The sequence below is a fragment of the Electrophorus electricus genome, chromosome 26 (assembly GCF_013358815.1).
Source record: "Electrophorus electricus isolate fEleEle1 chromosome 26, fEleEle1.pri, whole genome shotgun sequence".
NCBI lineage: Eukaryota > Metazoa > Chordata > Actinopteri > Gymnotiformes > Gymnotidae > Electrophorus > Electrophorus electricus.
The window spans coordinates 4,119,606-4,147,456 of NC_049560.1; the positions used below are offsets into that span (position 1 = coordinate 4,119,606).

The 27,851-nt window shown below is 39.6% G+C and overlaps 2 protein-coding genes across 4 annotated transcripts; one reads left to right on the forward strand and one right to left on the reverse strand.

The window, feature by feature from the left end:
- The first annotated feature begins 2,205 nt into the window (after positions 1–2,205).
- cirbpb (cold inducible RNA binding protein b) lies at positions 2,206–9,415 on the forward strand. Of its 2 annotated transcripts, XR_004775676.1 has the most exons (8): positions 2,206–2,311; positions 3,189–3,288; positions 3,381–3,487; positions 3,609–3,723; positions 4,497–4,770; positions 4,871–4,932; positions 7,161–7,233; positions 8,282–9,415. XR_004775676.1 is itself a non-coding variant. In XM_027008138.2 (7 exons), the coding sequence occupies exons 2-7, from the start codon at positions 3,189–3,191 to the stop codon at positions 5,317–5,319; spliced, it is 672 nt and encodes a 223-aa protein (XP_026863939.2). In that variant the 5' UTR covers positions 2,206–2,311; the 3' UTR covers positions 5,320–6,215. The 2 variants fall into 2 exon arrangements, 1 of the variants encoding a protein (XP_026863939.2); XM_027008138.2 differs by lacking the exons at positions 7,161–7,233; positions 8,282–9,415 and adding an exon at positions 5,306–6,215.
- Positions 8,893–13,043, reverse strand: si:ch211-212d10.1 (granzyme H). 2 transcript variants are annotated; one of them, XM_035523389.1, is made up of 5 exons: positions 11,219–13,043; positions 10,817–10,973; positions 9,952–10,078; positions 9,629–9,847; positions 8,893–9,517 (listed from the first exon to the last, which is right to left on the reverse strand). In XM_035523389.1, the coding sequence occupies exons 1-5, from the start codon at positions 11,265–11,267 to the stop codon at positions 9,359–9,361; spliced, it is 711 nt and encodes a 236-aa protein (XP_035379282.1). In that variant the 5' UTR covers positions 11,268–13,043; the 3' UTR covers positions 8,893–9,358. The 2 variants fall into 2 exon arrangements, with proteins under 2 accessions (XP_035379282.1, XP_026863940.2); XM_027008139.2 differs by having other exon boundaries at positions 9,952–10,081.
- Positions 13,044–27,851: the final 14,808 nt, after the last annotated feature.

The window sequence follows — 27,851 nt, forward strand, 5'->3', positions numbered from 1 at the left end:
GCATTTAACCCAAAAATGACTTAATGTCTCAAAACCCAACTGGATATTTTCTCATCGTGGAACAGGACAAAGGCCTAAAACTCTTTGCCATTGTAACGAAAGGTGGGAAAACACTTGATATGTGAGGAGGTCACATGACGGAGATTGTTTGGAAGAGTTAAAACTCCTGGCCCAGGTTGCTGTGTACCTACACTCCCTGCCCCATGACACTAACATTCCATTATTGCGCCCTTTAACTTGTGACACCCAGTTTTGTACAAACAATGAATGAACCGGTGCATTAGTAGAAGGGCATTTTCTCATAGAGTCGTGATCATTTCCATTTCATCACAACATCTCAAAATCAATAAGATAAAAGCAACAGGCCTTCTTGTGAAGATGTGCTACTCTCCCTCACTGCGAAGCAAAATATCAAAACTAGCAGGCAGGCAGGCAGCACTCCCTTCATCTACTGTGAACAAGCAAACACTGTCCTCTACTGTCTGTCTGAGTGCAAGTGCAATAAAATACAATGAACCTGATATAAAATCCAACATTACAGTATGTCAGAGGTCTTAGATGGACAATCTTAGTTGTCTCACATTTTTGAGAAAAATAATCTATTTTAAAATAGTAATAATGATGGTATGTTGATCGCCCACGGTTCATCAATATAGGAGTAAGGGGCAGAGAGAGAAAGTCACCAGAATGGGCTAAATGGAAAACTGTGGTAATGTAGAGGAAGCTGATGAGCGCATGTGTGTGGGAGGTGAACACGAAGGACAGCACTCAGGTTGGTCCTGAGGTTAAGATATTTATAATCTACCGTGTGCTGCACCTCTTCCTTTGCATGCTTTCTGTTGTCTTGTGTAAGATGTGACACCTTTATTTAGGTCACTGCATAGGCTTTCTGTTGAGTGTCTCAGTTAAAGAAGAATTTAACAACAAAAACAACTATTGTGTGTGTCTCTCTCTCTGTGTGTGTGTGTGTGTGTGTGTGTGTGTGTGTGTGTACATATGAGCTGACCTAGAGAGAGCAAGATTTTGTTGTTTTGACTTTATACTTCATATTTGAAATGAAACAGTGACAATCTTTAAAGAACAAAAGCTTTAATTCAATGGTATTTGTAATCGACTCAGTTGTTTCTTGGCCAGTTGAGTGCTACTGTGTTTTCGAACTACTTCATGAACAGCAGAGTTAACAGAAGGTCTAGAACTGACTCTAGATGTGGCATTTGCATCTGAAGTCTGAAGTCTATTGCTGTGGCCTCTTAGAAAGAAGAGCAATATGGCCATGCCAAGGCCTCATGGGTCACTGTAGACATGAGAAATCAGAATCAATCAATTCAAGGCAGAGCCAAAACAATAGGTTCATTACGGTTAATGATCAGGAGCACGTAAAAATCTGGGAAGAAAATATTCTCCCCAACTTCAATGTAAAAAAATGTAATTATACACAGGATAAGATTATACACAGGATAAGAGCTTCACAGAGCGACCAGCCCACTCACTTCATACCAGCCAGCACATCACAGCTGCTGACAAGCGTCATCAGGTAGACGCTGCACTTCATCAGTGTTTAGCTGAATTAAGCCCACGACACCTGTAGAAGGTTCAGCGGAGAAGTCTATATATTTCATGAATAACATGAAGACCAGGTGATACCTGGAGATTTTGTATATCTATATATAATGCATATTCCATCCATCCATCCATCCTGGGATGTTGGAGCCACTCCTCCAGCTTAGGAGTCACAGTCCCACAGACAACCTTGCACATTATTGATCTATTAATTCATAGATAGATATATTCAATAAAATGCAAACCTGTTTGGTCTCTTTTTGACTTTATAGTTTGGATATATCAAACACTGGTCCTATAGTGCACAGACTGGTCGTTTTTGTCGAGGCCAGCACATATTTCTCAGTCCTCTTTCTCAAAGTAAACTGATTTAACTCATCAGTAAATTACCAGGTTTAATGGATGCAAGGAATTTTGTGTGTAGTTGTTACTGTTGCTGTTTACTTTGTTGTGTTTTGTTTAGATTTTTGAACAGGGGGAATCATTATAAACTGCTGGACGCTGTCCCTCTGGGGCTAGATTTTCACGTCTGTTCATTAAAGCCAAAAATGTGAGCTGGATCCTCCGTAGGCCTGCACTTTCCTTTCAACGTTCACTAGATGGCAGTATAGTGAAGGTATAGTAGCGAATGACACTCCCTTCCGTTCATATTCATGAGCGGTTCTTATAAAGTGGCTCCATTTTACATCCAAGCTCTCTCATTCACATTCAGCAGCTGCGTGTGTTGTTGGTTCTCGAGTATATCAGAAAGGTAACCGCTTTTATTTACTTGAAAACGGAGCTTTACGGAATGCGTTCTGTAATTTACATTTTTAATAATATATTTTGTTGTATGTGGATGGTTGTAGTGAGCAATGATAGTTAAAATGGCTAATGGCTTTTTAAAATTCCTAAGCTAGCTATTGCTTTACGGTTGTAGCATTAGCATTCAATGCAGGGATAGCATTGATCAGTATTGGTATAGGTATACTAGGTATACAAATATCTAGTTAACCATAAAATTAGAGATCTTTAGGTAAAGGTTTTTGTATAGAAATCGATTATGGCTATGGCGTTCCTAGATCTCGTTGGGTGGCTGGCTAGCTTGGCTGACTAACGCGAGCTAGCTTGCAGCATTCGTGCTGTGCTTTGTTCTGAAAGATTTGACGACCGATAATCTTTCGGTTTCCTATAGTCTAGTTTCCTGGACTGGGCGAGATTGCATTGAATTTGTGCAGTGTCTCTGGCTTCTTCACGCTGTTAAAATGTCGTCAATCTCGCAATATAACCACTTTTAATAGCGCATAGACGTGTTTGTTCGTCGAAACGGTGGGGCTCCTTTTTGGAAAATGGCTGCGTCACTCCTGGCTGACTAGCTAGCCGGCCTGGCTAACGCGCGTGCAGAAAATGGCGTTTCCTTACGTGGCTAGCTAGCTATGCTAACACGGTTAGCATTGCGAACGCGGGAACTTTCAGTACTCTCTTCTCCCCCTCCTCACGACTGGTTGAGATTCGTTTATTAACAAGAACGGCGTTCAAACTTGTCTAGATTTGTAGCTGCGCAAGTTCAGCGCCTTTCTGCTTTTGCCTGTGTTTTGGCTTTGGGAGCTTTGGCTAACGAATGTTTTTGTTCCCGCTGGTTGTTAAAGATGTCTGACGAGGGGAAGCTCTTCATCGGTGGCCTGAGCTATGAAACCACCGAGCAGTCATTGGAGGATGCTTTTTCCAAGTATGGAACCATCGCCAAAGGTTCGTTAGCCATCTCCAATAACACACATTCCCGTCGTTTACTACTTCATTCTGTAGTTTTTTTTTTAATTCGTTGCCACATCGCACTCTAGTCGACATCATCAGAGATCGTGAGACGGACCGGTCTAGGGGCTTCGGGTTTGTTACGTTTGAAAATCCGGATGACGCCAAGGACGCGATGGCTGCGATGAATGGGAAGGTAAGTTGCTGTGATTCTTCTCTCCGATGCTTTTAAAAAGGGAGTGAAAACCAGTTGGTCATAGACGATGCTATAACATATTTTTGTGTGTTTTGTTTTTTTTTGTACTTTCTTCACCCAGTCTGTCGATGGTCGAATGATTCGCGTTGATGAAGCTGGCAAGTCTGGAGGAAGGTCTGGTGGCTTCAGAGGGTCTGGTGGCGGCCGGGGCTTTTTCAGAGGAGGCAGAGGACGAGGTAGGATTTTCTAAGTGGAGGAACTTTAGAGCTGCGTGAGGCATCCAAAGTTAAGAACTTAAGTGTTGGTGTAGCAAGTGATTTGATTCTGTAACATTTGATGCATTTGTCACTGAGCATAATCTGACTGTTCTGCATATGAAAGTCCAATTGCAAATGCTAATTGGACATTGGTGGGCAAGATGGAGGCAGCATAACTCTGCTAGGTAGCATGGCTACTCCAAAAGGCATTCTCTTGCATCTATGAGTTATGGGGGAATTACTCTTACTCAGAACTTCATCCAGACAGGGTATCATTAGTACTGCTAGAGCCACACATTTTCCTAGAGGGTCATCAATTTAATTACATAAGTCTTTGGAGTATTTAGTTTGTTATATAGTGATTTTATGTGCTTTTATTTAGCAAGATTCCATTCCAATAAACAACAAATTTCGGGGTCGTGGTTTTTTTGGGGTTTTTTTTGTTCAATACAATACACCAAGTTAAGACAATGGGAGGATGTGGTGACTGTCACCCTGTTGAATGTGATGGGGTCACTTCAGGCAGGTTAAACGGGTGTTCTAGCTGCTATGCCAGGGAGCAGGCTTTTTGGTCGTGGTACGTTCCTCTCTGCCCTCCACCATTGCCGCAGATTTATATTGGGTTTATGCCAAGATATTGTTGTACAGAATTGGTGATGCTACATATGGTATCAATATGTGCATAATTTGATATTAATGGCCATATTACTTTGACTCAAGTTGGTATTAAGTTTGATGTCCTTTCTGTCCAGGAGGTGGATATGGCGGTGATAGAGGTTATGGAGGAGACCGTGGCTATGGAGGTGGCGACAGGAGCTATGGGAGTGGGGAAAGGAGCTATGGGAGTGGGGACAGGAGCTATGGGGGTGGCGACAGGAGCTATGGTGGTGACCGCGGCTACGGCGGTGGTGAGCGGAGCTACGGAGGTGGTGAGCGCAGCTATGGCGGTGGTGACCGCAGCTATGGTGGCGGTTACTTCAACAGAAGTGCGGGCTACTCGGGTGGTGGAGGATACAGGGACAACAGGCAAGTGATCTGTCCATTTTTAATGGGGTTGGGATTGCCATCTTCGGTGGCTAAGTGCTACTCATTGGTTTTTCTAATGTAACTTCTCCCCTCGTTCCAGGAGCCAGGGTGGTTATGAGCGATCTTCAGGCGGCTCCTACAGAGACAGCTATGACAGCTATGGTAAGTACTTACATTCTGAATTGCTTGAATCAAATTCTTGGGTCTGAATTGATTGTAATTGCAAGGAAGGGGTTGAATCCATTCTGCCTTGGTCCACATACCTGTCCATGTGAACAGACATAAAATGCCACAATATGGAATCTACTAGAATGCCTAATCACACCCTGGAATGATGTAGAAGTTTAATTCCCAGGATTTTGGTGACTACCAGTATACCTGGGGTGTGCAAGTGACAAGTATGACAATTATGAGCAGTATCCTAAAGATCCTTGAAATTGTACAAAGGACCATCCCTTAGTGGTATCAGTTCATTGTGTGGAAAAGATGTCAAAATACTCCAGTGCCTTTATTCTTGCCTGCTTCTTGTCCTCAGCTACACACGAGTAAAAAAAAATTCCTGATTCCAAGACCATCCCTACGCTGGCTGTTCTTAAAAAAGATGTGCTCTTCGAAGAATCTTTTCCTTTTGTTTTTCTTTGAGTGTTTACTAGTTTTAATACTCTCCTACTTAAAAACAAACTGGCATCTTGCAGTCTTTTTTTAAATTGTTTATTTTCATGTTCAAATTCCTGCTCTTTGAGATGCTGTCAATCTTGGCCATTTAGATACTGTAAATGTTCAAGCACACATAGATTAACTGTACAGGTACCTTTTGTAATTGGACTTCATATGGGTTTTCTTTCTTTCTTTTTTTCTTTGTTTGTTTCTGTATTTAAATCTGTGATTTTTTGACACTTACGTTAAATCTCTGACCAGTTCAGCACAGCCTGATGGCTTCTAAGACCAATTGAAGTTAAACGTTTGACCAACATGCAGTAAAAGATAAACGGCTCTGAAAGACAGTTGTCGATGGAGCAGAATATTACTTTTATAAGTGAATCACCAGATACTCAAAAGAAGCTTGCCAAGCTGTGATGTGCTCTTGGGGTTGCCTGTAGCCACTGTTCTGTAATGCATTCCTTTAGTGAAGCAAGGTAGGCTTGCTAAATAGCCCCTGGCTCTAGCAGACCACCTTGGTATTGCTAAAGATTTGTAAATATTCAGTATCCAAAGAGTGAACTACTTATTGGCTGATGCCTCAGTTTAGGAGTTAATTGATCTCATGGCCCAAGGTACTTTACTCTTTGTAACTTTTAAAAGGAAAGTGGATGCAACTTTAAAATCAATCTCTTGATGTGAAGACTTTGTTTCCTGGGAAAGAAATGTGCTGTTTGTGTACCAACACTTTTTTCTTTTTTGTAAAAATTTGGCTTCATGAAGCCCATTAAAGAAATTGATGAACATGCTTTGTTATTGTGCCTTAAAATTTTAGTTAGGCTTAACTTTGGAAAGTGAGATTAATGTTTTGGTAGCTGAATTAGACAAGGCTGAAGTACATGTACGAGTGGGTGGAATGGGAATGAATTTAATTTGGGGATTTGAGGGTTGTTGTGCTTAGCAAGATAAAGCAGAAATTGCCTGGATTTTTATAAACAATGGTAAAGAGGATGGTCTTGCATAACTATAATTTAGTATTATAGCCAGCACTGTATAATGCTTCATTGCATCCAAGAGTTCTCTGCTAGCAATTTTGGGAAATCCACAATCCCCTTGGAGAATGAAGTGTTGTGCCTACCAACTCGAGAGTCCTCTGAGATGAAAGCTGCTCTCTTGACTAGGGCAATTGTGGAGATAGGCCTGTAATGTGAGGTAACGACTTTTGCTCTCCTGTACGCATCCTTCCAACAGTTTCATTATATTGTCCATCATATTTCCTCCAACGTAATACTCCAGTGTTCTTGTCTGCTAAGACCTTGTTATGGTCCCAGTTCTTAAGCTTCTGAAGAACTGTGTGACTGGTCAGTATTGTGCCCCTTTCCAACAGTGCATCATGCTAAAATGAAGAGAATGCAGTGTCCTACTTGGAATGTATAACTTCCAGGTTTTATTTTAAATATGTACATTTGGTCCCCCTGCTCTTCCATATTTTGAGAACTCCTAAAGCCCTTTCCATCAAACGAAATGCTGTCCTCCCATTGCTTCTTTGCCTTTCAAGGCACTGATGCTTGGGCTGAAGTGTCAGCCTCAGAACCTTTTGTCCTTTTTTTATTTTAAGAATTGCATTTTTCTGGTTCCTATTGTTACTTTTAGCTAATATGCTGCAGTTAAGTTGCTAATGCATGCCATTTAATTGATTTTAATGTTTCACCTGGATGCACATGTATATTGATCTTTCCCATATTTTTCAGGTTGAGGTCACTGGATGTAGAGGTCAAGCTGAGGTTCAGACCAACAGAGACTAATGCAGGATTTAAACTTCAGGTAAGCACAAATGGGTTGTGGAGGGAGTGTTCAATTTCTTTATCATTAAAAGGTTCAAACAGTACTTGTGTCCTGTTAATTCTCCATTAAAGGAACATTTTTACGTTTGTGGAATTTAGTTGATGCGTTTATCCAAAGCAACTTACAATTATCACAGAGTACAACAGCAATTTAAGGTTAAGGTTAAGGGTCTTGCTCAAGGGCCCAACAGTGGCAACTTGGCAGCGGTGGAGTTTGAACCAGCAACCTTCCGATTACAAATGAAGCACCTTACACTTGGACTAGATGTTCACAACAGTTTAGTTGTGACTGGCTTTACAATTGCTTATTCTATCAGTTATGGAAATTTTATGCCCAGTGGTAGTTTATTGACTTTGACCCTGTCTAACGCCATAACTATTTTAAACTCAATGCTGAACATTATGGCCTTCTGACCTCCTTTTAAAATAAAAATAAGTAACTGACTGCTCTCATACCTTTTTGTCCACGTGCACACTTTTGAGCATGAAAATGAGATCTGATTTGATTGTAATGAGCCATTTAGCATGTAGGGTAATGTTTTGTGTAAATGGAGTAATTTTTTGGAGCTCATTGAAATATGATTTTAAAACTAGTTTGTCTGCCCTAATCTTAATTATTCAAAATTAATGATTAATCTGTGTTGGATGATTGGTTGCTGCTGTTCACTGCTCAGATTCTTTGTTAATTTCCTGACATGCCCTAGTAAAGCCATTAACCTTAATGAATGCATGCAAGACTACACAAATGATCTGTTAAGGTGGTTGACCACCAAAATGAGTCTAGATGCCATTTGCTAGCTCTGTAAAAAAGCTTGGTCTTTTTTGGGGGTTAGGGCCATCTGGCAGACTGATAACTGAACAAACTTTTCAGGTGTAATAATTCCATGCATGTAGCTCAATACTAAAACCTTAGCTCTGGTTTAATCAGAGCGCTTAAACACAGTACACTGCTCAAGAAGAGACCATCAAAGGCTGCTGGTGTCTGGGTGGGGTTTTAATCTAATTTTCTAATTGACCACCTGTTTCAGGATCTGGATGGGGTTTAATTTTCTGCAGTCCTCAGCTCTCCATAAGAACAGCACCCGAGAGTCTGAAGAGGCGGAGATATGGCTGTGCTGTCCCCTTTAGGTGCAGCCATGATATCTGAAAAACCGTTCTGGTCTCACGAAACCAGAGGTCCATATGGAACCATGGTGATGGAGTAGGAAGCAAGCAGAAATTATCCAAACAACAAATGTACTTGGCTGCTTTCTATCTAAAATGCACCATTTTTTGCTTCCCAAGTCAATGCATGTCCGGTTTTGGAATGCTGTTGGAGATGGTGACTGAGTAGATGGAATGTGCCCAATGTCCTTTTAATTCATAATTCTATATTCCTTATTTTAATTTTGGGTGTGAATTTATTTTACATGATCACTTCAGTTTGTTTTACGCTTATTGGAAATGTTTTTAATATTTAAAATGACTGGCTTTCTCCTCCCCCCCCTCCCCTGTGAGAGCTGAGCTTGCTAGTGAACTTCCATTTGTGCTGTAACTTGTTTGTAATGTGCAAGCTTTAAGTAGGGATGGTTTGACAGTGATGGCATCTTGCATATCTTGATCATTATTGTTTGCCTCCGTCTACTGTAGATTTTGGGGATTTCTGCTAAAATTTGACTAGCCCACCTGCAGGCATGTGCGATTCTCTATCTGCCCCTTCCATGTTCATGCCTCATCTGCATGACATTTAGGTTGTAGCCTGTTCACTGGTATGAGGGTCGGGTGTAGCAATAGTGTTAGTGTATTGCATGCCTCAAGGTAAAGAGTTGACCTGTAATGTAAAACTAAAGACTAGAGGATGGCTAGCTCACCACAAAGGCTAGTCTTAACATCCTTAGTAGTGTTATGAAGTGGATGGGGAGTGGGGTTCTGTCTGTACACTTTGGAGTGATTACCACAAGGGGGCAGTAGTGTCTTGCAGGTTTGTACATCCTGCTGAGTTAAGGAATCTCTTGGCTGCCTTTCAAAATAAATACAAGTGCATGTTTTGAGGTTCACATGTTTAATGAGTACATGGGGTACACTTTTAAACTGTTCACTTCAATTAAGGGTATATCTGAATACTTTTATCCCTTAGTGTACCTGTGAGGCTTCTTAATGACTGAATAAATCCAACCAAGGTAGTGGGAGATGCGTGTGTATCTTGCTGCGAAGGTTTTCTTGATTCGATTTGACACTATCCCCTGTGCTACATCTCCACAAATCAGTGGCCCTCCAGAGTCACCCTGTGAATAAAAACAATATCCTTTACTGTGCATCAGTAAGCATCATAATCTATGTAAACCATTTTCAAGATTGACAAGGATTTTAAAAATTGAAAAAATGGTCATACTAACAGAGCCGGGTCCTGTGAAGCCCTCGGAGCAAATAATGTGCGGTAGCGTGCAGTTTCCGGTGGTGACGTTGGCCTCTCGCAGAACCTTTGATGGACTGGTTCTGTTGGCTGTCTGGCTTCCCCAGCCCATTACCAAGCAGTTGTGTGTGAATGTTTCATTTTCATACAGGGGCAGCGCAATGGTTCTGACTCTGTTACTGAGCTCTGCTGGTTTTTGGAGCTGTGTGGGGGGGAAAGTGGGTGGAGTATGTAAATGTTAAAATGACTAAATAGTGGTAGTCATTACATGTCTGAAGGGAGTGGGCTGGGGGATTTTTCCCTTACCTTTAAAAGCATGATGTCATTTTCAAAGGTGCTGCTGTTGTATTTTGGATGTGGGAATGGTTCAACGAGGATGGCATCTCCAATTCTGAGCTCATTTTTGTTGTGCATCCCTAAAAACGCTATGACTCTGCTACAAACAATTGCAAATTATGTCATTTTTAGGCAGGATAAACAGCTGCCGTGCAGCTAAAAGTCTACATTTGGTTAAAGCTTCAGTCATATGGCCACAGTTGCATCAATTCTAGTTAATGGTCTTGCAGTCATCACCTAAAAGTTTTCAGTACTAGTACAAACACCTGTTCTCTTTGGCTTTGTTCATGACTGGACTGGTTGATTTGTGTTGAATAATTAATTTTTAATTTTATTTTTCATGCTTCACTATCAAATATGAATATCCTTTTTTGCTGCAGTTAAACCAGAGATTCCTTTAGGCCTTTTATACTGAAGGTATCAGTGAAGTAATAGATGTGATCATGTGTTAAATATTTATACAAGTAGCTCACATGCATTAATGACTTTGCATGAGTTTTTTTTTTTTTTTTTAAGCAGTCTCATGAGACAACCGTCTATGACTTGTCCATCAATCATGAAATTCACATGCTGAGTCCTTGTAGGATGAGACAGTATTCCTATAGAACTTCAATTTGGTGAGGGGTCTTTCAAAATTAATTTACATTTGGTATATATTTATTTTGCAGATTGATTCATCAACTTTCATAAAGTTTAAAAACAAACTGATTGCCTTTTAAGACTGAAAACTTGCATTCAGATGTGTCCAAAATCATTAAGTAGTCCTGTGTATTTAAGTACAGATTCATATGTTGATATGCTGATGCTAAATGGCAAAGAGCACAATTTAACCTACCGTTTACTGCAGTGAGCTGCCGTCATCACAAAGTCCTTTGTTACTAGGAAGCCATCACAGCTTTCTTGTGTCACAAGGTCCAAAGTGAAGACCATGTAAGGGCGGCTATGTGGTACTGACTCTCTCCCGCCGATAACGCCTTGACGCAAGGCGCCACCTGTCCATGAGTAACATTCTCAGCAGTTTTCCTTTAGACCTCTATCTTTACTCTACTTTTATCAGAAACTAATTTATAAGAGTATATACATAACTGAAAACTAAACATTAAGTTGGTGTTACATAATATGCAAGAGAAATTGTTTTTAATTCGGGTCAGTTTTTCACTGGATATCTGCTGAGAACGCCTATATGTATAGCGGTCCCATATTCAAATAGGGGAAAGTCTGCGGAAGTAGCAATTACCTTGTGTGAAGAGATGCAGCAACAAAAAGTAAAACTGTAAGATGCTCATGGCTAGAGCAGCTTACACTGTCTGAGTAAGCCAATAAGCTATGGCTGTTGCTTTCCTTTATATAGCCCTAGGGGGAGCAACCAGGAAGCCAAGACATGATGACTTTTAATTTGAAATGCTCTACATTTCATGGACCACTAAGAGCACAAACACTGTTTGGAGGGTACAGGATGTACAGTTGAATCTGGGGTGATGTCTTTACAACACACAATTAGCTTCTGCTAAACACTTTTTTAAGGCTTAAAAGTGAACATTTGAAGTGTTTTAGAAAAGACTTTCAGTGCCACTAGAGGGAAGATTATTAAATTCAAGATGGTTTATAAAAATGTGTTATGCCCTTATCTTAACATGCACAGCTAAGGGTATATTATATTAAGGGTATATTTTTATTTTCTATAAACTTGGGGGGAGGTCAACACCTAAAAGTCACCATCCCACCTGGCCACTCCGTTATTCTTAAAGGCCCATTATTTTTGAAGTAAACACTTAATTTCCCCCAGCCCATGCATGAAACTGAACAGCTGGGGGCTAAATGTATATACACCTTTGCAGACTACAGCAGTTTTCAGATGTGTTTCAGCCAAGTGCTTTTTGAATGAGGCACAATATAAGGTAGCCAATCAGAACAGAGCTCAGTTCTCTTCTATCTATCTTAAACGTGCAGTAACACACACAGTAAGGGAAAAAGACTATAAAGTGGTAACGTAAAAAATAATTATGACTGTTTTGGAAAACAAGACATTAAACCTAAGTGGACACCAAGGAAAAATATAAAATAAAATGTAGCACACGGGCCCTTTTAAAATTTGTATTAACCACTCCTGCCTTAATATAAGAGTTCTCTGGGTTCATGAGGTCTCTAAAAGATTTCAAATACTGTATAGCCTTGCTAGCTGTGTAATGAAAAACAATTAACCTACTGTAAATTTGAGACCTTCAAACTGTTACATTATTTGTATGTTTTAGGTATATGTGTACAATAGGTCACTTTTTGACCAAGGACATATATTCATATTTTAATTTGCTTGTTATTTGCTTAATGTTATTTACTTTATTATTTGTAGACAATAGCCTAACCGTTTCTTACCTTTTTCTTAAATGTAATATTTGGCTTTAATTTTCAAAGCAGAGCAATCTAAAATGCATAAAGTACATTCAAAGATGGTCATATTTGGAACTAAAGTAGGTTTTCAGCAGCATGGTGAACTTACCACTCATCATCATCTTCCCTTGTGGTTTTAACAGATCTCAGTTCCTGTGTTCTAAGATTTTTTTCATGTCTTCAGAAAGTATTATTTTATTAGGCTTCATTTCTGTAGCAGACCATATGTTTGAAGGGTTTTTTTTAAAAATTATTTTTAATTATTTTTTTTACCTGGGAGGTATGGAAAGCAGAGTATTGAACAGGTGTTTCTGGGTATTTGGAGAATGAGCATAGGAGTGAAAGAGAAGCCATTAAGGGAGATGGAAGTTACTTAGAAGGGATTTTTTATGTCTTAAAATAATGCAATTAAGAAAGCATAACGATAAGGCATTGTCATTCAAGAGGCCATTACGCAACTTATTTCAAGAGTGAAATGTTTGTGGATTCATGTGATGGCTTGCATCTGGGGTAGTGGCTTTATGTGTTGATGAAAAATAAAAGGTGTCAGAAGACGTCTCTGCAGCCACATGGTAAACCAAAGTGATCACTGCCACATTGTGTTATGTCTGTCTGTCCTCTGCCTCTTTTTTGTGTTTATGTTCTGGTTGTCACAGTCTGCTCCACCTACTCCTGTCCAGGTGTTCCCTGCAGCTGGTCCAACTGACGTCACCTAACCGATCACGTGATGTGGGGTATAAGAAGGGCTGCTAAGTACTTCCAAGTTGGCATTGTCCAGTTTGCTTAGTTTTGAATTGTGTGCCGTTTCTTTTCTTTCTTTTCTTGTGATTGATCGGTTAACATCTTGGATTAAGATTGACTGACGGGATTTACCCTCAGGATACCGACACCTGTACTCTTTGCAATATACCTCTGCCTCAACACTCAATTTGTGTGTATATGTATGTAAACTAATAGTGCACCATTAGGGTGGTGGATCTGGATGTCACTTAAGGTTTTTAAAATTGTTTTAAATACAGCACAATAGTGTTTGTTTTTGGAGGAGTGAGAGAGACAGACTGAGTTTGGAACCCGGAGCCAGAATTATGAATGAGATTCGCAGAAATGGACTTGGACAGGGAGTGCTGGGGGTGGGAGGTCAGCGCAGCATTTACCAGCAGCAGATCTGCAGTTTTATTGAGATCAGGGGGTTGACCATGGGATGGTTTTGCGATTGTGCATCACGACAGAACAGGAATGTAAAAGCTCCATCAATCACTGTGCAAATTACATATTTATTATGAAGAAAGGGAAGTTACAGCAATAAGAAGGACCTCAAAAAATTGAAAAATAGCTACTGTGACAAATGCACCTATGAGGTAATCATTGTTTAACTCAAATAGCACGAAAGACAAAGGACTCACAGACCAGACATGTTCTGTCCCTCTGTCTGAGAGGCATGAGGTATTCTTCAACGAACACACAAAGATGGGTGGCGACAGATGAATGTCGGTGTGGGAATTCTAAGTGATTCTAAGTTTCACAGTCACGTTGCACCATTTTCTTTCATAAAGTTACATGTTTGGAAAAAGTACCAGTTCATGATCTCAGTACCATTCTGAATCGATAAGGATCTGTCTATGACTATTTGATGGTGCCATACCCTAAAATACTCACTACCCACTTTATTAGAAAAATAATTTCATTAGAAACACCAGGTGTGCAGTTGGGTATTATAGTACATCTGTTTTGCCATGCACAGTTTAGACATCTTCCTCTGACTGCAGGGCTGCTGTTGCATATTTTTCTAGCAGCAGGCCACCCTCAGTGCTGTGGTCTGTCTGACATTACCAGTGCCATACCCATTACCTTATCCCTACCACATCAGTGTCATTGCTGTCTACCACCCAGATAGTCTGACCAGCGATGAACAGGTTGAACGGAAGGTAACATGTACTTTCTACCTCCGCAGGGGGCTATATACTATGAACACATGAATTGCACATGTTATATAGGCATATATAATGCAGGGGGCAGTACCTTTTGGTACTGCATAAATTATTTTATTAACCATGTTTTTAGTCCTACAGTACAATTATGGTTTATGCTGTAGCATATTAAAATTCATATTGTAGCACTGGTAGAGTGTCAGATAATACCATTTTTGCTCAAGAACAATGCACTAATGATTATTGCAATGGCATGATTGTAGTATGGGAAAATTGGGGGAGGGTTATTAATAAAGAAACATGCCATGATGACAGTGACATTTCAAAAACAAACACTTGACCAAAAGGGAATGATGGGCCCAAACTGCACCAAGCACACACAAATCAACAATTTAAACAGTTCATTTAAGCTAAATAAATCTGTAGCGGTACCACGTCCCTCTTTATTCACTTAACTGGCCGGCAGCCTGAAGTCTGGAGGATACCACATTGCAATAGTTGCTAGCTGAAATTTCCCACTACTTCTGTCTTATCTCAAAGATGAGACAGCCGCTAGCCAAAATGGCTGCCAAAATGGAGCATTCAGACAATGATGCCATTAGCCAAGTTCGCTATCCTATGGGAAACTGATCGTTTCTGTCACTTTTTTTAGGTAAGTGAGGTCAGTCTTCAGACATGCAGACCATGTCTATGACCTGCTTTGTGGGGCAGTGGCTTTTCTCTGGTGTAGGGGGTTGGGGGTTCTGGGACTAGTTGATACCAAACAGGAGCTCATTGGACCTCCTAAAGAAGAGAAAGGGAGAGAAAACATACCCCAGATGCAGAATGAGAACAGTGATCACACAGCCCTGCACCAATTACACCACCAAATGGTATGTAATTAGTGTGGATTTAGTCCTCTTTTAGTTGTCTCAGTAAATGAGACAATTAACACTCAAGACTTTAATTGATTGATATTTGTAGCTTTTGTTTTTTTTTTAACAGTAGTTGCAGTTATGGCTAATAATTCTGCAAACAGTGGAACCCAACAAGTTCAATTTCTTTAATATTAACTGGTTTTCCATTTGAACAAAGAAAAGTAAGTTGCACATTGTCATTTCAGCAGAAAGAATAAGACCAAAGTGAGAAGTTAATTTAAAAATAATGCTTGAGATTGTTTCATACTGTGAGGCTAATAAATGGTAATTTGTACAAATCATTCTGCAATGAAAAGCATGTGTGTTAAGGGTGTTGGAGTCCCTATTTTGATGAACTGTTTCTCCATTTTCTCTGTGGTTCTGTCTTCCTCTTAGACTGATAAGACATTCACAATGGCCAGCATTTTCTGCCTTGATGTTACTGAAGACATGACTCTCACTTATTAATGTTGGCTTCCACTGAATAAGAAGCAGGATATGATCTCATGCTTTTCTTACCACAGCCAGAAATAGGCAACCTGCTTCAGCTTGTTCTCAGCAGGGTGGGAGTCTGTGGGTTATGGTCCATGAAGTTCTGTGTATTGCTAAATGGTCTTATAGGCTCATACTGAAAGAGTTTGCCACAACTGTAACCACGGTGAAATGCAATCCCTGGCATAACGCAGTCCTGACTGGACAAGCATCCTACAGGGTGAAGATATTGAATTGCTAAGGTCTACCCTGGACAAAGGGTTGTTATACAGCCACGAATGGATTGCAATAAATGAAAATAATGACACTAAACAAGAGAAGTGGCTGCCAAAAACAACCAATAAAATGGGATCGGTAGAGGATGACCAGAGGGCTTCCTGACATGCTGAAGGTTTTACAGACATAAATTAGGCTGTGTCCAACTCATGGATGTTATGGCCCTTAAATTTTAATCTACAAAACATATGGTGTCTGTCCACTTCACACAAGGGCTTCATATTCAAACATATCAAATGATGGCCATAATAACATATTGGAAGAAAATTTGGAATGTTAATTTCCTGGAAGCACAGTCAGGGCTGAATCAGCAGGATTCAACTGCAGGCGTTCTTTATATCTGTTCTCGTCATCTTGAGCATATTTCCTTTTCCACGTAATTAAAAAGGAAGAGGTGGTGGTGTTAAACCGGGGGGGGGGTTGAGGGTTGGGGGATCAGATAAAGATCTGAGCTGCTCAACCAGCTAGCGCAGCAGAGTTTGGCTTAATGAACTAGAAAATGGGCATTAAGCCGATTACACAGGCAGCCTAAGAATGATGTTGGTATGTAACTCCAAACTAATATCTCAGAAAAACACTGACCAGATAATGGAGCTCACATTAAAAGAATACAGAGCCAAGAGGACCCCCATGATATACTTCCTTGGCAGGGTTGGGGCAGTGCTGGAACTAAAACCACTGTGATATGGGGAAGCAAAGCAGGTGTTCAGATTGGGTTCATGTAAGGTTCTTGATTGTTTATGCACTTCTTAAACTGAGTGTAGTTCTGGGCATGTAAAGTGTGAGAATCAGTTATTGTATTTTTAGCTTGTCTGCAAGAAAAAAGTAATCACTGGCAATTATCTGGTAATGTAAGCTGATATGTATTTTTAGACATCTGTGTCATCATTGTTTGGAGAAGTAAGGTAATTTCATGTCCAGATGTCTGCTCAGAATGGACAGTTAAGGTCTTAAGTCATATGGACCTGAGTTTAGGAAGACAAGCACAATGGAGAACCGAAACATTGACAATTGTTTATCTTATTTAAATGCTAAATATCAATGCCTAATAAACACTAAATAGCATATTCTGATCACCTTTCTTATATAGGATAATAAATAAAGCCTAACGATAAGTTGTATATAAACTGCTCAGTTATTGATCACCTAAAAACCTTTTTAGGTTGATATTTTTTCATATGCACTAGCATAGGAATTACATTAGGTTTTAACTCTTTGCAGTAAAAATATTTTTTGTTTTTAGTCACTCTACATTAGTGATTTTTTAATTGCAACTGTTTCTACCAAAGAACAAATATTTTGTTGTGCAGAATAACAAAAAAAAATTAATGCTGTTCATAATGAATTCTGTTTTGTTTTTTTGCAAAATAATAAGACCCACAGAGAGTATTAATGAGGTACTGAATTGATCAGCATTATTGATGAATACTAATAGTAAATAAGATGCCAATGATATACATCCTTGTTAGTGTCTCATAGAAATAAGGTAGACAAAAAGAAAATTCCTAGCATGGAATTGTCCAAGGTTGGATGCTGGTTAATAAACTGTCCCATCAAGAATTTGTGTTGTTTGGTTCAAACCCCAAACTAAGAAACTCACTAAGTGTATGATACATTAGCTATAGTGAAGAAATCAGTGGTTGTGAACAGGGTTTTTGTATGAATGCTGAAAACATCTTGGAAGTTTTTGTTTTTTTTTTCTTCTGGAATCTCGGACCTTTTAAAGGAACTCTGCAAATTTGGGAGGCCTTGCCTTACAGTAGTAGTTCACGAAGCTTAGGACTAAATTGGTCAGACCAGTCATAACATATAGCACAGTCACTGGGTGTGTTAGAAGATACATACATGGCTGGTTTAACAGTTTTCAGAATAAAGTTTTATATTATAACTTTGTTATAACTTTCAGTATACTGGTGGATGTTTGTGGAATACGTTGCTAAATTATATTATTTATATGTTTTAGGTATATGTGTACAATAGGTCACCTTTTGCCAAGGACATATTCATATTGTAATTTACTTATATTTACTTAATGTTATTATTTGTTTTATTATTTGTAGACAATAGCCTAACCTTTGTCTTTTTCTTGCCTGTCTAGGAAATGTAATATTTGGCTTTAATTTTCAAAGCAGAGCAATCAAAAATACATAAAGTACGTTCAAGAATGGTCAGATGTGGAACTAAAGTAGGTTTTCAGCAGCATGGTGAACTTACCACACCTGTCACCTTCCCTTGTGGTTTTAACAGATCTCAGTTCCTGTGTTATAAGATTTTTTTCATGTCTTCAGAAAGAAAGTATTATTTTATTAGGCTTCATTTCATAATATTTCTTTTTGGCCTTCTTTTCTACAGCAGACCATATGTTTGAGGGTTTTTCTTTTTTACCTGGGAGGTATGGAAAGCAGTATTGAACAGGTGTTCTGGGTATTTGGAGAATGAGGAGCATAGGAGTGAAAGAGAAGCCATTAAGGGAGATGGAAGGAGCAAAACAAAACAATGGCTCTACAGAAGACTTTAGTCTGGGGGGGTTGAGCAGACCGTCTGTATTGGTCATTAGAGAATGAAGAGGATGGAGAAAACAGGCTTTTGAAAAGCACATAGACTGGAAAAATGCCACGTACTTTGTTCTTAAAGCAAAGATCCTCTTTTTTTAAATTAGTCACTACTTCTGCCTTGTGCCCTGTGTGGCCGGGTTAGGCTCTACTCCCCCACCACTACCACTACCACCACCCTGAATCGCGTTATGTTTGGTTTGGTTTGTAAGATGAATGATTGAATGCTTCCTCTTCTCTCTCTGTCCTCTTTCGCTCATTCTTTCTTTAGCTGTCTTCTAAAATGGCAGACTGATATATTTGGGCTGTAAATGTAAATACGTCGTACGTTGAAAAAAATAGGAGAATGGGGAAAACCATTTTAAGCATCACCAGTGAGATCTACTTCAGGCTTGAAGCCTGGGACAGGGTGCAGCATGGTATTTTGACCATGCCTAAAATTGCACTCTTCTGGACTGAGGTCAGTGTTGTCATTTCTGGGATCTGTTGGGTCCACTCCTCCAGATTAGGGGTCACAGCCCCAAGTGAACCATGGTGTTAACCTTCCACATTCTCTTGTTTTGCTTTTTCCACATAGTGTTTCTTCAGATTATTGCATTTGGTCCTTTGATTATTTCCTTCCCTTGGGAATGCCATATCTATTACCACTGCTGTTTTCTGTATCATATCTACATTCATGATTTCGGGCTTGTTTGCCATTGTCTGTTTGAAACTGAAGGTCCCACAGGACACAGCTTTGTTGTTTTACAACACTCTTGGCTCCTGCTATATGGACTTCCACCCTCCTACTATGTGCAAGATTATCTCATTCTGCATCTTGGGTCTTGTGTTGAGACACACCCCTGCTTTGAGTGACCTAGTGCTTACTGCTTGTTCTCCTGTTGCCATTTTTAGTGCCTCTGTGCTGTCATTCAGTGCTGCCGTTTCCAACCATTGGTATCTCGGACCGGTCCATTCCATGGAGTGGCTTATCCTGTGGTGGCATCGCCACTGTTTCCATGGTATCCATGATCCATGTCTGTTTGATCAACTGCCTCATTAGCTCATCCTCAGGGGCCATTGCTTCAGTGTAGTCCTTGTTGTGTCTCATCCTGACAGTAGATTTTACACTTTGTTGACCCTTCCTTGTTCCTTCTGGCCGGTGTACAGCCATTGGATGTTGGGTCTTAGGCACTGTGCGTTGTGAGGAACGTTTTGGTCATAATGTCGGCAGCTTCTATATATATAATCTTCGCTTGACATGGGCAGGACAAGATGTAACAAGGACTGAAAACTCATAATTAATTAAATTAATGTATTGTGTAATAATAGTTAATAAAATGAATAGAAAATTGAGCTTTTCCCTTCATTTAATTTTTATTTAAATTACTTACACGGTGAACATGCTGAACATGCTAGCTGTGCTAACAAGGCTAGCATTTAATTAAAATGTAGTCCTACAACCAGGACAAAGATTAATTATATGGTCAGTTATGGTTTGTGAATGATTAAGCCAGTGAGGTAATATTGTGGCTAGACATTGGTCCGACAAGCCATCATCAGACATAAGTGTGTCAGTATTCAGTTTCAGTAGGATGTTTCTTATTCATGGATTCTAAGAAATGGATATGTTTCTTTCTCACTCATTTCATTCAGTTACTGTTGTATTTTCATATTCATACACTACTGTGAGAAACAATATCCTGTAACCTTCTCCTTTTTATCTCACAATAATTCATGCTCCAGATGTTTGGAATTCTGCAGTGTTCTTAAATATGATATTCTGCTCTCAGGCAGAGGTATTCGAATCAGACCCTAATGTAGGAACCATTCACGATCTAATGCAGACTGGGACTCCACAGAGACAGACTGGTAATATAACTGCAGGTAGGAATGGGAGAGCCATGCTGAGAGAGTCCCGATGGGAACGCTGGGTAGGCCAAGGATTGCACGGCACGGCAAGGCCTTGAGAGGTGGCACCAGGATAATGGAAATCTTCCGTTTGGTTATGTCACAGTGGCTGCTTACAACCGATGCCTGGAATGCTGCTGAGAACCATTTTCCATTCAATGAGTGGATGTTCAAATGTATTTGGACAATGGTGAGATTTGAGCAGCTTGCTACTGATATACAAAATAAGAGTCCAAAAAAAGGAGAAAAGAGAGAGAGCAAAGGAATTGTCTGTATTTGGATGTGGTTTGACTAGATGGTGGGGATGTTGTATAATTGAACCAGATGTAATTGAATAGTTGCCTCCTCGGTTGTACAGCTCCATTGCATTGAAGGGATTCTAGGTGTGGCATTTGCATTTGGAGTCTGTTGGTGTTAATTCCCAACACAAAGAACCAAAGAAGTACCAGTACTAGTGAAGGTGGCCATCGTGAGGCAGGAAAATGGGATGAACCAGTCAGAGACATTGTAGAACAATTAAGAGTTTAAGAAGGAGAACATGGAAACACTGTAACCCTGCAACACCAAACACTGCAAAACAGAAACACTGAATATTTTTAATGCTGATGAACACAACACAGTAAAATATGAGTGAAATAATGTCCATAAAGGAAAATGCATACCTTTGCTAAAATTATCACATACGCTAGTTGTGATGAAGGTCAAATTCTGGAGAAAAAGGCTTGGAAACAGATTTGGGTGGACTCTTCCGGCACTGTTTGCATGAGGTCTGTAGTTTCAGTTTCAGCCTTTAATACATTGCTACCAATAGACAAGCATCTCAGCTTTGTCTGAATGGACAACATGACAACAATGTTCAGACCACCATACAGTTTATTTTATTGCTGCAAACTTGCCTGAAGCTCTCAGAACATCTTATAGCCGCCTGAAATGGGATGTGGCCTTGTGGTGATATTTTCACCTCAAATGCAGTTTATCAGTGTATCCTGTGAAGATTATTCTGACACACACATGAGAACACAGTCCTTACACAGCAGTACTGCAAATGCATTTACAAAATAAAGGATAAGATTAATGTCAAAGTTGCATACAGAAAAGTGCAGTATTAAATTAGTCATTGTAAGTGCACTTGTAAACAAGCCAGAATAATTAAAAGCAAACCAACATACTACATCATATTTGGCTTTCTATGGGTGCCACAACATCCTGTCATACCTAACTCTTCAGAACATGTAATTAAGCGTAGTCTGTAGGGTTTTGCTTTTGGGAGTTTGTGTGTGTGTGTGTGTGTGTGTGTGTGTGTGTGTGTGTGTGTATATATATATATATATATATATATATATATATATATATATATATATATATATATATATATATATATAAAATGTAAAAAAAAATCTTTACAGAATATAATAATGATATCACTTCAAAATGTGGGCTTTTGCCTTGTAATTAATACATTAATGCACATTAATGAAGTAATGTAAAATAGCATTACTACAAATAATGAAATCAGCTGAGCAGAGTGGTCAGTATGGCATATACGATTCCATGAGATGTGTGAGTGTTACACCTCATAAGCAGGACGCGTGTGGAGCCTCAGCCAGCTGATTCAGACCAATTAAATACTTATGCTCTAACCTGCTTTCTGTGGTAAGAGTATGAGCTAGTACACAATTAAAAAGTGAAAAGTATGGTACCCATAAATAAAATTCCATTATTAAAAAAGTGACAACTATCACGAGATAATGAATAGCCTGCCAGTTCAACTCAATGTTAATACTCATAATTTTCTCAGTAATACAAATATCTCACAGTAATAAAAATGGATTTTTCCGACCAGATTTTTTGCTCACAGTCTACATGTGGCGACCCCCCCCCTCCCTCCTTTGTATGAAAAAGCATATGACCGTTACACATTCTGGTTGACAACCGCTGTTCTGGGTAATGGAAATCTTAGCGGATAGAAATTAACCCAACATGGCGTCATTTAAAAAGTACTCTGGCTGGGACTTGTCCCAGAATGGCTGAGACTACAGCACATTGGCTGCATAGAAGAACAGGAAAATGTTTTCAGTTGTCTTAGTCATTTGATAAAACGCCTCTTCCTCCAGTGGTTTCAAAGCAGCTGGGTGCCTGTGCACAGACTGTAAAAGTTTCCTTGTGCTGTTTTACTTAGTTTGTGCAGTGTAGCAGCACATAGTTTTGAGATTAAGAAGCCCAGGTGTCTAAGTGTAGCAAAGACGCAGAAACCTTTTCCCTTCCTCCGACATAAACTGAACAAACCCTGTTCTTTGTATCAACCTATAAGTTCACAGGAGCTCATTATTTGTATCATTCAGTAAGGAGCCCATTATCGGTCAGGTTTCACAAATAAGCACAGCTAAGTCTCCTTGAGCTGTACAGCCTGGTCTTTGCTCACAGTCAAGCAGAAATATCACCCTGCATTTGGATGAAACATTCCGATGAACTAAACTGACCACAGAAAATGAAGCCCCTCAGGGGCGTGGGCCAGGTGTTTGGCTTTTAAGTCAATTCAACAGTCTGGTGACAAACGGCAATGCATGAGTGTATGGTTCGGAGGGAAGGGAGGTGTATGATCACTCAAGCAGACACCGAGGCAGAGAAGCTCCGGAGTCACTCCTCTCCGCTCCTGCTCACAACCAAGCTACGCAAAAGAGTTGGGACATTCATCAGTATCCCAGCTTCCTCCGGGATGCTTATACATGCTGGCCTCATCACCGTCTCTCGGCTACAGTCTGCCGGGCACCAGCAGCTGTGGCTAATCACTCATGGCTGACAGCCTATGAAAGGGGCCTGTTGTGTCCCAAGTTTCTAACGCGGTTGTGATCCAGTTTGATCCTGAACTGTTTTCCCATTTTAAACCGATTTGTGGGTCATCTCGGAACAGTTGTTCTGTCAACCACATTTTCTCGTTTGAAAAGAAATAGATTTGTTTTTTGGATGAGACTGTCAATAGGGTGACATGAGTGTTTGAGTGTTTATTGTGTGATAAATTAACAATCCTTTTGGATATGTAGGGCCACGGTAAGGTGATACCTATTAGGTGGACCCTTCTTTCACCTTGCATTCTGAACCACGTGCACCCAGACTGAACCCTAATCAGCCCACTCTCAGAGGATTATGCGTTGTTTTCTGTGAAGCGCGAGAGAGAATTTAAAGATGGGTTACGTTTCTTGCTCAATTCCTCCCGCAATCTGATTGTTTCTGGCTGGGAGAGGCAGCAACTGAGCTGAAGGATGGATGCTACTATACATTTCCAGCTCCTAAACCATAGTAGAGAACCCACCTGTCTCCAACACAGAGCAGGCGCTGTAGTTAATCATTTGTTTTATTGAATCACCTCTTAACTGTTATCATGTTTTGCATGGAGAACAACATGGTCTTGAGTGGTTTTTGTGGATTCAACATAAAGTTTCTGCTTGTCTTAATAATAATGAAAACCGTATTGTTTAAAAGTGTGACGGTGCAGACCTTGGCTTGTGAGTTAAAGGACTTTTGAGGGTGGTTGTGGCCGAGACAGCAATATTTTTATGGGGAGTTCATGCTTGCTTGTGATAGATGAGACTTGTACATGAGGAAAAATATTGTGTCCAATGTTCCCTGTTGCATGATGGGAAGCATATTTGCTGTGGCTTAGTGTTGCGTCATCAGCCTGAACCCTTCTCCATGTCTGTTGCACTCTGTTCTGGTGTAACAGTGTTTCAATATAGAGCACATTTTTTTCTCTTTCTCACTACAAACAGCCTTTCTGAGATATAACTGATATAATATCAGTCGTCACTTAGGACATCTTTATCACAGTCCTTAGTCAATAATGGCTTGTGAAGTAATATAAAGATCTGACACAAGCACCACTCAACAGGTCATTTCATTCCAGTCCATTGTCCAAATTATTACAAGATTAATAATTTGTCATAATTTATTATTGGCTAGCATTCTATTATGATTCATGTGATGTCAAATGGTAAATAAAAGAGAGGGAAAAATTATGATCACCAAAAACCTTTACACTATGTACTTAATCCACATATTCTGTGATGTTAATGGTATTAACTCTACACAAGACACATCACACACTGTCTAAGAGCAACTATGTGCAAACGTGCATGTGCAGTGCAATATGGGCTAGACTATAGAGAAGGTTAAAGAGGGATGATTTACTCTAGGGGAATTTGTGCAAACCCAAGTATTAAGAAAAAACGACATGATTGCCTGACTGCCTGCCAATGAGCTTCTGTGGTTTATTTCAAATAGACTTAATGGAAAATCTGGGCAGACCTAATTAAATTCAAAGAACAAAGTAAATGCCTCAATTTCTTGAATTGTTTTAAAGTTTTGCCATCTGACATGTTGAGATTATAGCCAATTGTTCTTCCCTTTAAAAATAGTAAAAATGTACCTTTTATAATTTATGCAGGGTGCCTACTTGAGTAGGTTTCTAATATCAAGATGTAGCATGTGCCAAAGACTTAGCCTGCTACGGAAAGACACGCTGTAACTTTTAGTTATTCCACCTTTCATGTTCTTTTGGTGATATTCTGAGTACACAAACAAATAAGTGCACAAGCCAGCAGAAGGTTGGTACGGTTTTAAGTAAATGTGGCATTTCACAAATACTCTTTATCAGCTGAAACACATTTTAAAGGAAAAGCTGGGTAAAAAAAATCTAGTTTACACAGTTTGTTCTTTTACTCAAATGTAGTCGATCAGTCAAGATGTGTTTGGTGTCCAAATGGTCTGTTTTGCTTTACTTTTTGCTGGTGTGATGTGTGACCAGACATGCTACAGGAGTGGACACGTGGAAAAAGATATGGTGTGTTGAAAGAAACAAGGCGGGATAAGAACAAGAATCTTGAACCGGTATCAGCCCTCTATGAGGAAATATGTTCTATGAGATCTGACATAGGTCCCCAGTATACACTGTGTCAACCTATACAGGAATCTTACTGGAGTGACCGAGTGTTTTCTTTGATCTAAAGGGCAGGCATAACCTTAATGTGCTTAATATACATTTGTACTCTCACTGCACTTATGTTAATACTTTCTTAGTTATTTATACTCTAAATGCACTATGTTAATACTGATTTACATATTTATACTCTATTAAATACTCATTTATACAATATACACTGCCTGGCCAAAAAAAAGGTCACCACCTGAATTTAACTAAGGAAATAGGTAAGAGTCTCCCATTGGATAATTACTGCATGGGTGATTATGTTTCAGCTGGCAACAAGTTATTTAACCCTAACTGATGTAGTGAGTGGCTTCTCATTTGTTAAACAACCATGTCGAAAGACACATCCCGTGGTCGTGGAAAAGATGTTAATCTGTTTCAGAAGGGTCAAATTATTGGCATGCATCAAGTAGAGAAAACATCTATGGAGATTGCTGAAACTACAAAAATCGGGTTAACGCATTATTAAAAAGTGGAAGGAATGTGGTCGAAAAAAAAATATTGAATGATTGTGATCTGCGATCACTTAAACGTGTGGTGAAATCAAATCGTAGAAAAACAACAGTAGAACTCAGGGATATGTTTAATAGCAAAAGTAAGAGCATTTCCACACACACAATGTGGAGGGAACTCAAGGGATACAGCTGTGTAGCCTTAAGAAAACCACTTCAGTGAGGCTAACCAGCAAATATGGCTTAATTTTGCTAGGGAGCATAAAGATTGGACTCTGGAGCAATGGAAGGTCATGTGGTCTGATGAGTCCAGATTTACCCTGTTCCAGAGTGATTGGCGCATCAGGGTAAGAAGAGAGGCGGTTGAAGTGATGCACCCATCATGCCTAGTGCCTACCGTACAAGCACGCGGGGACAGTGCTATGATCTGGGGTTGCTACAGTTGGTCAGGTCTAGGTTCAGTAATGTTATGTGCCCAAAGAATGAGGTCAGCTGACTACCTGAATATACTGAACGACCAGGTTATTCCATCAATTGATTTTTTCTTCCCTGATGGCACGAGCATATTCCAAGATGACAATTCCAGGATTCATCGGGCTCAAATTGTGAAAGGGTGGTTCAGGGAAGCATAAGACATCATTTTCACATATGGATTGGCCACCACAGAGTCCAGACCTGAACCCCAATGAGAATCTTTGGGATGTGCTGGAGAAGACTTTGCACAGTGGTCCAAATCGTCCATCATCAAGACAAGATCTTAGGGAAAAATTAATGCAACTCTGGACAGAAATAAATGTTGTGACATTGCAGAAGCTTGTGGAAACGATGCCACAGCGAATGCATGCCGTAATCAAAGTTAAAGTCGGTCCAACGAAATATTAGAGTGTGTGACCTTTTTTTGGCCATGCAGTGTATGTATACTTTAAACACAAAATGTAAATACTGTTTATGCAAACATTTGTGAATACAACATAAACTGATATATAGCTATTTAATTATACATATAAAAACATGCAGACATCACCTGCCCTTTTAAAAACCAGGTAATTCATGAAAGAGAACACAGGAAATGGCACATGTGTTCACTGAACAAGACAAGTTACTATCAGTCACTTAAATTCTGCATACAAAAAATTCTAACTTATAGTTATAGGTGTGGTAACCTATAGGTATTGAGTTTACATCATTCAATTTTAGATGTTATAGTGTAGTTCATGAATATTTTGTATGAAGGACGTTTGGCATATAAGCATCTATAGCAAACAGATGAAGTAGTGCAATGACCCAAGGTGCAAGCATAAACAGCAGTATGCCTGACTGATGTTGAAATGAACACTTCTAATCGAAAGAGCGGAGGGCAACTGTAGTCTTTTATTCTTTATTTCAGTAAATACTGAAATACCTTAAAAAAAAAAAATTTAAGTACTGAAACAAAATTCCTTTGATTTAATTTTACATATTTGTCTTATGAGAAACCAAAAAGATTTCTTGCAAGCCTAGTGCCTTGTTACGGTACCCCATCCTTTAGAACTTTGATCCTGCAAATTTACCACCTGCCCAGTTTAGCTTCAAACCTAATAAATCAGCCTTACACTTAATGGTCAAATCAAACCCTTTAGTAGCGTGTGAGTGTTAGAGTCAGCTGTGTTGGCACTAACCTTTGCTGGGCAGGAGGGTTTGGTGTGCCTGCTGTAGGATGTGAGCCAGATTATTAAGAGAATGTGCTCATCAGTATTATTTTCAATCAATAAAAAAACTGAATTATTACATTTTAAAAAGTAAGTGTTCTAATCAGGTTATGAAGGCTGTGAGAGTCAGAAACCATAGAACTCATGCATATCCAGAAGCTGACATCTGAAGCAAAACCTTAGGCCTTAAGTTACTTCTGCAAAATCTCTCACCTCCCTCTGATTTAACATCATTTGAACCGACGACAAACCCGCATGTCCCAGATATGAAACACAACTACAGCCGTACAGACTGACGTTTCTGCTGTCATCTTCCATCACTCTCTC

Bases quoted from the DNA above. Each gene is read 5' to 3' on its own strand.
- cirbpb (XM_027008138.2), top strand. From the start codon at position 3,189: ATGTCTGACGAGGGGAAGCTCTTCATCGGTGGCCTGAGCTATGAAACC. The intron at 3,289-3,380 runs GTTCGTTAGCCA...ATCGCACTCTAG, and splicing joins GTATGGAACCATCGCCAAAG to TCGACATCATCAGAGATCGT. The intron at 4,771-4,870 runs GCAAGTGATCTG...CCCTCGTTCCAG, and splicing joins GGAGGATACAGGGACAACAG to GAGCCAGGGTGGTTATGAGC.
- si:ch211-212d10.1 (XM_027008139.2), bottom strand. From the start codon at position 11,267: ATGAGCATCTTACAGTTTTACTTTTTGTTGCTGCATCTCTTCACACAA. The intron at 10,974-11,218 runs GTAATTGCTACT...ACTCATGGACAG, and splicing joins GCTGCATCTCTTCACACAAG to GTGGCGCCTTGCGTCAAGGC. The intron at 9,848-9,951 runs GTAAGGGAAAAA...CCCCCCACACAG, and splicing joins ATGACATCATGCTTTTAAAG to CTCCAAAAACCAGCAGAGCT.